The sequence below is a fragment of the Crocodylus porosus genome, unplaced genomic scaffold (assembly GCF_001723895.1).
Source record: "Crocodylus porosus isolate Cpor-Errol unplaced genomic scaffold, CroPor_comp1, whole genome shotgun sequence".
NCBI classification, from domain to species: Eukaryota; Metazoa; Chordata; order Crocodylia; family Crocodylidae; genus Crocodylus; species Crocodylus porosus.
Genome location: NW_017728938.1, coordinates 2,231,346 through 2,243,453, shown reverse-complemented (window position 1 = coordinate 2,243,453; position 12,108 = coordinate 2,231,346). Strand labels below are relative to the sequence as shown.

Sequence of the window (12,108 nt, the reverse complement as noted above, 5' to 3'; positions counted from 1 at the left end):
TAGCTTCTCCTCGTAGGGCCTGCCCTGTTGCCCCCAGTCATGTGAGTGGCCCTCCTCTGGACCCTCTCCATGTTGTCCACATCCCTCTTGAAGTGTGGTGCCCAGAACTGGATCCCCACACTGTTGGCCCATGTTCATTTTGGCATCAATGATGACTCCAAGATCCTTTTCTGCCTCTGCACTGACACGAAGGGAGTTCCCCAGCCTGTAGGTCTGGTGCTGGTTCTTCCTCCCCAGGTGCATCACCTTGCACTTGTTAGCGTTGAAACCCATCCTTTTCTCATCCGCCCACCCCTGTAACCTGTCCAGGTCCGATTGAAGCCAATTCCTCCCTTCTAGCGTGCCCACTTCCCCCCACATCTTAGTGTCGTCTGCAAATTTGAACAGGGTGCTTTTTACCCCCTTGTCCAAGTCACTGATGAAGATGTTGAACAGTGCGGGCCCAAGGACCGGGCCCTGCAGGACCCCACTGCCCACATCCCTCCAGGTCGAATAGGACCCGTCCACCACCACCACTCTCTGGGTGCAGCCCTCCAGCCAGTTAGTGACCCATTTGACTGTGTAGGTGTCAATGCCACAACGTGGTCCTCTAGTCTGAAATGTAAGCATAACAAATATAAGCAAACTGCTTCGCTAAAAGTTCTTCCTCACTGTGGATCAGTACCCCACCACAGGCTGTACTTCCCCCTTAGCTGTTTTGCTCTTGCTCTCATGGGTAGCTTAGGTATCTGTGGTCCTGTTTTTTTCAGCCTCTTCCCTAGGAGCTCTTCTCCCTCCAGCAGCAAAGCCAGACTGCCTCTTCTGGCTCAGGCCTTGGTGTTGTATGCCTCAATACCCTGCTCCCTTCCTATCATGTGGCTCCTCAGCTACACACAGCAGTTTCCCCTTTACAGGTGCCAGCTTGTGCTCCTTTGCCACAGCCCCACACAGCTAGCTTAGCCTGCTCCATTCTCCTAAAGCACCAGGGCCCTTGGCTCCCTGTTACCAGACGCAGTCTCCACTGGAGATTCTCATGTGTGGGCTAGTGAGTGCTGCCTGGCTGGAGCTTCTCTGACCTCTGCACATGGATAAGTCCCCTTGGCTCCCTTCGGCTGGTAAGGTCAGGCTCATCGTGGTCCCTGTCCTTTTCTTCCTGAGCCTTCTTACTTGGTCCCTGCCCACCACTGCAGGAAATCATAAGGGAATGGGAGCTGCCCTGCCATTGCAGTTGAAATTTAGTTACTGTTTAGTCCCACACAACTAAGGTAGCTTTGCCAGATCCACCCTGCCTCTTCAGGGTGAATCAGCCATTATGGAGGGCAGGGTGGGGAAGTACACGCGGACCATTTAAGTTCCAAGTAGCTTCACTATAGATTGGGCAGTGGCTGTTGTTTTGGATGAAAAACTCAGAGCCCAAGTACAATGATGCACGTACCTAAGTCATCAGGGTCAGTGTCATGTTGAAGCCTGTTTTAGCAGTCACAACATTACCTGAAAGAAAGTGCTGACATGCTAGAGGAATCCGGATGACCATTGGAAGTTAAGGCTGCAGGACAGTTTCTATTCTAAGCTTCTGCTTAGGGTGACTTTAACCTTTATGAGAATTTTTTCTCTCCTTTCAAGTTGAAAATTTCTAAGAGTGGGCTCTGCCTAAAGGTGATTTTTTATTCATTTCAATTTTAAACAAAACCAGTTTGTGGGAAGGTGGAAAAATCCATATATTCACTGTTCTAAAGCTAAAATACCCTTCAAGTCTCTCTTTTTTAATAGCACCAACAAGGCCAGGAAGCTGAAATTTGGTAGTAAATAGCCCTCAGTTGGAAGTACATTAAAATATTCCAGTGAAAATTAGTTTTGAGTTGCTCCATTGAAAATCAGGGCTTATGCATGCATGGTACATTTTGCATGGCATTTTCTTGCTAAGCACATAAAGAGTTTAGCTAAGTTTTCAACTGCACATATCTGCATGGCAGCTCAGCTACATTCTCAACTGCTTAGTTCCCTAAATTACTGCAGACACACAAGAGCCACTTTACAAATGCATTAATGAAAGACAGGGACGGCTGCTCTTTTTCCTGCTAAATCCCACCAGACAGCAAGAGAACAATGCTAGGAGTCAAAAGGCTCAGAATTCCTCAGGGAAATTTAGCAGTAAGAAAAGGAAATGGTTTTCACAGAACACACAGTTAAACTGGGGAACTCCTTGCCCCTGCAAATCACTGAGGCCAAAACCTCAGGTTGCAAAAGGGTTTGGACATTCCTCTGCAGAGTTATTATCACAAGTGATAGCAAATACAGGCAGGGACATGGAGCCCTTTGACTTTACAGTTTAAAGCAGGATGGGCACATCTAAATACATAATTAATGTGATGCAGTGAACTCTGGTACATATAATATATTCCTCCTGGATGCTACGTTTACACATGCACCTGGGACCACAGCACATTGAACTGGGTTGGAGCAGTCCCATCTGGAAGGGGGTTCTGGGTGTCAGTCTGCCAGGCTGGGGGGCTGTTCCAGCCCAGCTCAACATGCTGTGGAGGGGCTGGCTGGGACACAAAGCTGCTACAGTGCAGGGCTAGCCATCAGGCAGCCCCTGCACTGCAACACCCTCATGCCCCAGCTAGCCCCATCCGCATCTACATGTACGTTGCTGTGCACTAAAGAATGCCACCCTAGGATACTACTTGTGTTTACAAGTACTAACCCATGACAGAGTTAATCTTGTGCAGCCTAATAGGGACGCACACGTAGACACTGAGACTTTATGGTGGAGCTAATTAGTTAGCTCCTCAATAAACTTCTTGTGTAGGCACACCTGATGAGGCGTAATGTCGGAGTAGATCATAGCAGTTACTACACAATGTTCTTATACATTCTGCTATAGTGCCTGCTGCTGGCCGCTGCTGAAGACCAGGCACTGCCCTAGACAGACCTCAGCTCTGTACCAGCCAGGCAAGTTGGTTGTTCCTTGGACCTTGATTCCCCCCACTTCTCCTAAGCAGCTTCAGTAATACTGTGTACCTCATTGCTCCTGTTTCTTGAAGCCTTCTCCCGCCCCCTATGGAGGTTAGGCAAATATCATTACCCCTTTTTGTGGATGGGTTTATAACCCTCATGGCATAGCAGCACTATGAGCAAAAAGGGATCTTTTCTTTTCTCAGACAGACGTGTCTTCATACAGTAATGTATGATGTTTGATCTAACACTGGATCTTGGAGCAATGCCCATGCAGAGTTTTGATTTCTGTAGGTACCATAGATTTCTTGCTTCACTGTGTTAACTTCCCTTCTGCCCTCAGCTTAATGCCTCCTACCAAAGGTGGCTTGGGTGGGGAAAAGCATAGGAGAGATCAGCAGGGATAGGAGTGGGAGAGCATCTAAAAACAGCCACTTTTCCAGAGGAAAGTTTTGATTTAAAAAGAAAACAAGAGAGTAGGTACTCAGAGGAGCAGAAGAGGTTGGCAGCTGGGCTACAGTGGTGTGGGTGTCATGGTGGGTTAAATATTTGCAATCCCTGGAGCCGTTTGTTCCAGTAGAAGTAGAACTGTCTCAAACACTCATCCTCAAGGTTCTGTGCACTGCATTATTGTCAGAGATCTTGATACGCTGACTCCCTGTTGGCATGGTTGGGGGAGGAGGGCACAGTGAATTCTGCAAAAGCAAAGGTTTGCCCATGAGTCACTGGAATATCTGTGTTACTAGGGCATGCCCCAGGAACTGGATTTAGCCAGTGACCCTGAACAATTATGACCGCTGCTTAATTGGGACAATATTGGCAGAAATTTAGTAATGAAAAGTAGTTTAACTGGAAGTAACCAGGTGTGAAATTGGCGGAAAAATTTTAACACTGACCAGAATCTCAATCCAAGGCACCTGGTTTCTGGTCATCTGGGTGAAGGATGCCAAGGGGGTCTCCAGATACTGTGAATTCTAGAATTTGCCTACTCTGTCTGCAGATATTTTGCAAACCCAGAAAGCTTCAGAGACCTGCAAAATGTAGTAGGTTCTCTTGCTTTTTTCTTCTTCCTTTCTGCATTAAAAATAGCTAGAAACTTCCATACCAGTATTTTATCTTAAGGGCACATCAGAGTTGGGTCCTTAAATGCTCAAACCATGTTTTTTTACAACCTTGGTTGTGGGTGTTGCATGTTTTGATACTACTTTTCACTCTGCCTACAGCTGAGATGCAATTGGCATGTTTTATATAGTACCTAGCATGATGGTGCCTTGTCCTAATTGGTGCTACCACATTATAAGTGTTGAATATAAGTGCAGATATCAGGGACAGTGTAGACAGTCCTTTTTTCCTGTGGTCCCTGCTTATGGCTCCCCAGACAAGTAATGACTGCAGCAGAGCGAGTTGGTTCTGATGTGCCTTGGGGCTTTGAGAGCAGGACAGATAAGTTGTTTAGAGGGGGGATGTTATAGGAAGGATTTCAGCAATAAACAGATAAGACAAAAAAGTAAAAGGGGAAACAGAGGCACAGAGAGGAGAAAGTACTTGCTCCAATCAGAGACATGTCCGAGCAAACAACTGAGGTCTGACTCCCAGTGTACAGCTACACCATGGGGCCACTCTGCCATGTGCAGTTTTAACCACAGCCGCCACCATTCAGCTCCACTTGGTTGTTATTATCTTGTATGGGAATGTTTGGGACTGCTTACAGCTGAAGTCAGAGGAGGCGTTGTGTTCCAGCAAAGGAAACATTCAGCATAAGGGATGGGGAAACCTGGGAGGCTTTAGGAAATACAAGATAGAGGTCACAAGCAGTTGTGTAACTAAGGGGGTGGGGAGCGACCAGGGCCCTAGCCCTGGGTGCTGGTGGTGATGGGGTGCAAAAATAGCAGCTGCCACCTCTCTCAGCCAGGCTATTGTACATGCATCACCATCACTCAGGGTGCAGAACTGCCCACTACACTGTGCCCACTAGTCAAACTGGAGACTGGTACTGAAGTATAGGGGTGTCATACCTACCTGTGAGGCATCTGGCCATAACCACCCATAGAGACAGGTCACCAGCCTGGACAGACCACTGGAGTTGTCTGTTTTGGCAGCAACTTTATCCTAAACCAGGGGTGGCAAACCTGTTGGTCATGCCACACATGGTATGGGCGACCTCTGTGTATGGCCCATGGCAGATTGGAGAGAGAGCAGGGACCACAACTGCAGATAGGGAGCACAGGGAGCAGAAAGCAGAGCAACAGACCAGGCAAGAAAAGGAGATTGGAGTGGCACACAGAGAGGGAGCAGGGCTTACCTTGTGGCATGCCTGCCAAAAAGGTTGCCACCCTCTCTCCTAGGAGAATCTACACCACTGGTGGAAACTCTCTAGGCAACTGTCCTGTACTGGGGCCAGAGAGGAGAGAGGGACTAATGGCTACCACAGCAAAACAGAGGGACTAATGGCTACCACAGCAGACTTTCCCCTGAGTGATTTCTGTCACTGCTGCAAAGCCTGCAGGCTCTCCAACCCCCACCTGCTCACCATGCCTCAGAACTTCTCCAGCAGCACCTTGCCAGCAGCCACTTCAGAGCGGCCAGCTGCATTAAGGCCTCATGCGGAGCACTGGCCATCCAACCTCACTAATCCATCCTCTTGACAGCACTGACATTTGGAATTGACAGCTGAGCGCCTGCCACTGGAGCGCCTTTGTTCCTCCTGTGCTCCCCACTGGGGACTGTTTTGTGTTTATTTTGTTACACCCACAGCCTGCCAGGCCAGCATCTCACAGACATGGTTACTGTCACCCTGGAGCCCGTAGCATCTGAGACAACAAAGCCCATGTTATTTTCTAAACTAGGCCCCAGCTAATGCAGGCAGTACTGGTCTTTGGTGACGGCTTGCTACCCAATAGAGTACCTCCGTGCCCTCCCACCCTGCTGGAGCTGAATCACTTCCATTATGACTATACTGATAGTTAGGACTGATCTTGATTTGCCTTTCAACCGCCTATATTGTAAAACCCTGAGCTCAGCTGCCTTGTGAGTGTCTAGCCCCAGGGTGGGCAAAATGGCAGATCTGGCTGGTGGCTGGACTCCATTTCCCAGCAGCCCTGCCCACAGTCACTGTGGTCGGTTTCCACGGAGACCCCAGCAGTGGCAAGGCCCTAACAGTGTGGGGCCACAGTTTCCACGGAGACTAGCTCCAGCAGTGCTGGCAGGGTGTGTGGCTGGGCAGGGAGCTGCTCTGGGGCCAGGGCCAGGATCTTGCCGTGGTGACATCGTGGTCCAGAGCCAGGGCAGAGCTGTGATCTGCTGCCTGCACTCCCCTGCCCACGGGGCATGCAAGCTGCAAGGAAATGGAATCTACTGTGGGCCTGATCTACAGTGGGCTGGATTTTGCCTGCCCCTGATGTAGCCCAACCCTGACAGCCCTGCTGGACTTACAGATAAGAGACTGACTGTCCCCCCACTTGCCTTCCAGCCCATCGCTCTGTGCAGTTTTTGGAACGTGCCTCTGCTCTGCACATCACTTACACGAGTCCACCAGCAACAACCCCAGAATTCCCTGTCCCTGCCTCCCCGCCCCCTTGGCATCCCCCTTCTGCTCTCTGCTGTCTGCAAGCAAATACAAACCCAGGCGAGACAAGTAGTCCACAGAAGAACTCTTCAAGGCAACCTGGGACACATCTCAGGGCTGTGGGTGAGCAACAGGACATGCAATACCAACAGTTCTCAGTGAGGGCTTCAGGGGAAAGAACAGCCCATATGGCTAGGGCTAATTGAGGCAATGCTAGAGCTGTGAGTCTGAGTCTTGCACTGAGCTTGCTCTGAGTGGCTGCTCTCAGTTGCCTCAGCCATAAATAGGTGCCTGGTCATTCAATACAGTCAAAAATGGTTCAAGGTGAAGCTAGCCACATTACCTACAAAGCCTGGCATGCTTTAGACTGCTGGACTTTTGACCATAATGATGAGCAAGGTAAAATAACCTGGCCAAACTTAAGTAAATCAGAAGAAAGGTTACAGATGTCATCTATAACTCTCACAAATGCTAGGCAGCCAGTGGGTGTCCTATTTTGCAGTGGAAAAAATGTTGACTGTTACAGAATATTGGACTCATGAGAAAAGCCAAACCTGGATTTCAGTGCAAGCTTAGCATGGATTTTGGGAACAGCCTCTGAGAAAAGAGCTGGACTCTCGAGTGCAGCCCTGGCAGGGCAAGGACTGGATCTGGACTGCAGTGCCTCTAGAATGGGCTCCAGGTACAGCCCCTTTGCAGAGGGTCTGCCTGGAGCAGGTTTTTATGGGTTCATCATCTCCCAGATAGCCCTTGACATTTATACTCAAGTGCCACAGTTGCTGCTTAAGGAAGATTAAACTCCCTCAGATAAGGTCATTGAGAATGCAGAGAAGCCAGAAATAGTCCTATGGCCAGAGGGCTGGTGCTTTAACAGAACAGAGTGGGCCCTGAGGGAGTGGCCTTGCTGGCTTGGTCGGTGCTTCCAAGCATGTATAACGCCCTCATTAGACAGTTTCCCAATAGCCCTACTGGGATGTAGGAACAGCACTGCAGGAGGGGCCAGCAAAGCAGGGGACAGAGAAATCACATTCAAAACTGGCCAAAATGTGGAAACCGAAAAAGCACCTGCTGTTTTTGCCCTGAGCCCTCATATGACAGGCTTGCCCAGTTCCCTGCCCTCCGCTCCAGCACAGGGTGGGAGTAAGCCCTTGCAGAGGAGAGAGGTGGAGGGGAGGGAGCCTGGTCTTCCTGCCCATGCACACTTACCAGAGTAAGGAAGAGTTGTTCTTCCACACTGGTTTTGATGCGCTTGCAGCAGTAGGAAGCAGCAGGGTTGGAAGCTAAAAGCATTTGTACACGTGCTTGCGCTGCACCACCGGGTGCTTTTAAAAGCATCTGGTGCTGCAGCGCATACAGTTGTATAAGCGGCAAAATGCGCATCAGCACTGAGAAAATGGTGGCGGCGTGCTTTTGAACTAAAACACCTCAAAGGTGTTTTAGTTCAAAAGCGCACTGCTGCCATTTTCTGTGCACTGATGTGCATTTTGCTGCTTATACAGCTGCATGAGGCTCAGTGCACATCAGCTCATGTGCGGAGCAGACTCTATTAATTGAGTCTGCTGCAACTTGCCGGATCTCAAGCGCATCATGGAACAAGATGGTAAGTGTATAAATGCCCTAAGTGGCCAGTTTGTGGAATTTTTTTGCCTTTGGTTTAGTGCTAGGTCAGTTACAGCTCATCTTTCAGGAAGGACATTCAAACTGACCACAGTGCAAACTGTTTGCTGTGCATTGAAGCTTTTCAACTGTCTTCTGCAAAGCTGCTGTGGCTGAGCTTGTAGCCAGCACGGGACAGACTGTGGGACAGGAAATGCTACACTCTTTTGTACAGAGGAGAAGAAATCGGTTTCTGGTTTCTTTTTTGCCATTTCCCACCTGCCACCATGCCCATGTTTAGACAACATCATTCATTATATGCAGCTTCTACATTCACGTTGGAAGCCTCATCCAGCCCCCAGACAGGCTGGCAGACACTGTTAGCATTGTCTGTCTGCTCTCAGACATCACCACTCCACCACACTAGAGACATTGCTGCAGGCACTGGGTAGTGTAGAGAGTTGCTTCTTTGTGTCTTCATTGATTTTGGGAGGGTGCTGGGAGGCATGCAATATATATATATTTCAAGTCCCTCAGAGCAGAGAGGCTGAGACCCCCTTCCCAGTTCTGTGGATATGGAGATCATGCTTGTCTGTGAATAGAGATGCACATCCCCAAGCTCTGAAATGCATGTGTGGGTTAACATCTAATGCTACTGCTGATAGAGGGCCACAAGGAGCCAGGGCTAGGAGGGCCATTAGGAGCTCAGTGGCCTGAGGCAATTGTTCAGCTGGGGCTGCGGTTTGGGATTTCATCCAAATGAAAGAAAGGAAGTGGGGAGGGGATGGGGACAAAAAGGGAGAGGTCCTTCTACAGGCTGAACAAGGGAGCTGCAAAAGGAGAATGGGAAAGAGAAATGGACTGGGCAGAAATGGAAATGAAGGCAGGTATGTGTAGGGGTCCTCAGGCCAGGGCTTAGGCCTGCTAGGCCACAGGTAGATATAAATTAATTTTCTAAAATTTTTAAAGGCCCTGCAGGCCAGATGGAATGGGTTGGATCTGGCCTGCGGGCCGTATTTTGACCACCCCTGATCCATAGAGATCCTGCAAGAGACTCACAGGCTAGACAGCTTTTTTGGGGGTCAGACCTTCTTTGTCTTCCTCAGCTTGGTCAGGTCCCTGTTCCCACCTCCCAGCCCTTGAGTGCTGTAGTGGTTAATCACTGGACTTCCTCCCCTTGAGCTCTGTCCATAGAGGCTCACTGAAGAAGCAGCATTTTTTAAAGAGCAGGTTGGCTGCAGCAACTAACCACATGCCTGTCCCACACACTCTGACAGCCCCGATCCATTTGATTAATCACAGTGTCAGTCTGCTCAGAGCTTATCATTTGCCTTAATAGTTGAATAATTTAAAGCCTCCGTTTGCTGGCATCTTAATTGCTTTTGCGCTGGGTGTGAGGGCCAGCACGAATGTAGAGCGGGGCAGGCCCTGCAGGGCTCCTTCCTCTCATTCCCTGTCTCTCGGAGGCTGGCTGACAGAGGAGGGATTTGAATGAAGCCCCTGTGGGGGACAGACCCAATTTATTTCCCCATCTGCTCTGGGTACCTGGCGGCAAGCATGTTCCAAAAGCTTGAATGTGTATCCTGCAGCTCCAGAGTGAAGCTGTCATTTCATGGGAGAAAGGGATTCTTTGACTAAGACAGTGAGATCGAAAGCCAAACATATGCCTGGGGTGATCACATAGAGCTGTGGAAGAAGAGGCCTAGAGTCTCTACCAACATCTGTTGATTGAAAAGGAAGCCTCTATAGAGGCTCACCTCTTCCTCGGAAGTATGCAGCAAGCTTGAAAGACAAATTATGATGCATATATAGCACTTCCCCTCCAACCTCAACCATGCTGGGGATCAAACCAGAGACCTCCAGAGCCAAAAGCCTGACTGCCTACAGCAGGGGTAGACAACGTTTTTTGGCCGGAGTGCTGAAAAAAAACCACAATGTCTACCTTGGAAGGTGCCAGAGTGCCAGCATGCCAGAAAAACAAAATGGGGAGGAGGGTGTGGTACATGGCAGGACACATTGCATATTAGTATATTTAATAATCATAAATGTTGCCTTTGTTGGTGTGTACTTTTTTGTTAACCATGTTGCAGTGAGGGAGAGTGTGAAAAAAGAAAAAGAGAAAAAAAAAGAGGAGAGAGAGAGAGAAAGAAGAGCAAAGAGAACCAGGCACATACACACGCACATAGAAAACCATACATGCACACAGAAAACCCCGCGCATGCACACACACACGAAGAACCATATAAATAACCTGTCGCCATCATGAGTTCACTGGCATGTTGGTGGGGCTCCTGCTAGAGCTCTCCTTGTGCAGCAAGTTCTTTGAGCCCACCAGTATGTCAGCGTGATCACTGGCTGAAGCCACTGCATTCGTGCAGCTCCAGAGCCCAAGGGGGCAAATGCTGCCACCACTTTTACCTTCTTTTCCCTCACTAAGCTCCAACAATGCTTTTCTATGCAACCCTCAGTTCATTTCTGATTGTACAATTTGTCCCACTTACAAAGGTTGAGCACCACTGCTGTAGGAAAATCACATGCTAGCAAGGAAGCAGTGTATTGGGCAGCCGCAATGCATGAGATCCATCTGCTCAACCTATTGTATTGTACCGTCCACCAAGTTCCCCAGTTTTGATCTGCCTGCAAATGCACTCAAGCCTGGATCTGAACCCACCTGCTGTCCCCAGCACTGGTCACAAAGAGCTTTCCTTGGAGGTAGAGGACAGCTAGGCGGTACAACCACCTGTCTGGTTTCTGGCTTTCGTCTCCTGGCTGATCACTTCATCCTATTGATAGAAACAGCTTCTGTTTGTGACATGATCTGTGGAAGTGGGAGTATCTCAGTGAGGGTCAGAGGGCCAGAATCTTAAAAGGTGTTTAGGTGCTCAATACCCAGTGAGTGAGATGCTTACATAATGAGCCAAAGACTAAATGCTGGATAATCACTAGAGATTTGGTTAAACAATAAGTATGGTTTTAATCCACTTCTGCTGTAGCAACCCAGGACACTGGCTCATGACAGCTTTCTCAATGATTAGAAACCCAAGAGGAGGCTAAAGGGCAGGTTTTCACAGGCAGAAATAACAGGCTGGTCAGCCTGTGTAGATTGGGCACTTACCTGCATTGCCCTTGAAAAATCTGTCTCACTCCCAGCAGAAGTTGTTCAGTCACCATCCCCAGAGGTGTTCAAGAGGAGGTTGGACAAGTACCTCGTTAAACTCGTTTGAACCCAATTACCTCCTGCCTATGGCAGGGGACTGGACTTGATGATCTTACAGGTCTCTTCCGGTCCTACTATTCCATGCTTCTGTGTGCACAAACACAAAGAACCAGAACAGACACATGCACGCACACATCCAGAACCAAACACAGACACACAGAATCAGAGGCAGATGAACACACAGAACCAAATGCATGAGTGCACAGAGCCGGGCTGCTGGGCCACCTGACAAAGTTTGACCCAGCAATGCCCTGGGCCTGCCGGAGCCCCTGTGCTTCCCTGGGGAGCCAGCCCCTGGGCTGCAGCATGGCCAGCTGAGGCCCCAGCCCAGAGCCCACCCACGTATTTCACGCAGCTAAGCCCACAAAGGTGCCGTGCTTCTGGCATGGGGCAGCACCAGCCTCATCCCAGTAGTAGGGCTGGGCCAGTGCTGGGCTTGGAGCAGGTGGAAATCAGGCAGGCTCAGCTGCAAGCAGCCCAGGCTTCATAGTTGGCAGCAGCTACCCAGAGCTGAGGCTGGCTGCAGCCAGGAGGTTGCAAACAGCTGCACACGCACCTTGGAGCAGACAGTGGAGTGGGGCCTGAGGCAGCACAACCCCGGCCTCTCTCCTGTTTGTGGCACAGAGCTAATGACTGGGTTCTGGAGCCCAGCACAGCTGTTTGTAGCCAGCCTGGGCTCTGGGCAGCTGCAGCAAGCAGTGGGCAGGCTACAAACAGCTGTGCCCGGCTCTGAAGCCCCACCATCAGCTCTGTGCCAGCAGCAGGGGAGAGACCAGGGTAGTGCTGCCTCAGG

At 49.7% G+C, this 12,108-nt stretch overlaps 1 protein-coding gene across 4 annotated transcripts in view; it reads left to right on the top strand.

Moving 5' to 3' along the window:
- The window catches only part of CACNA2D2 (calcium voltage-gated channel auxiliary subunit alpha2delta 2), a 721,727-nt gene that overhangs the window by 559,494 nt on the left and 150,125 nt on the right, over positions 1-12,108 (top strand). For 2 of the 4 annotated variants that reach the window (XM_019547465.1, XM_019547464.1), the window contains exon 7: positions 6,407-6,571. The exons of the other annotated variants lie outside the window; for them this stretch is intronic. In XM_019547465.1, coding sequence (XP_019403010.1) covers positions 6,407-6,571 — 165 coding nt within the window. The remainder of the gene's footprint in view (positions 1-6,406; positions 6,572-12,108) is intronic. 4 annotated transcript variants of the gene reach the window in all.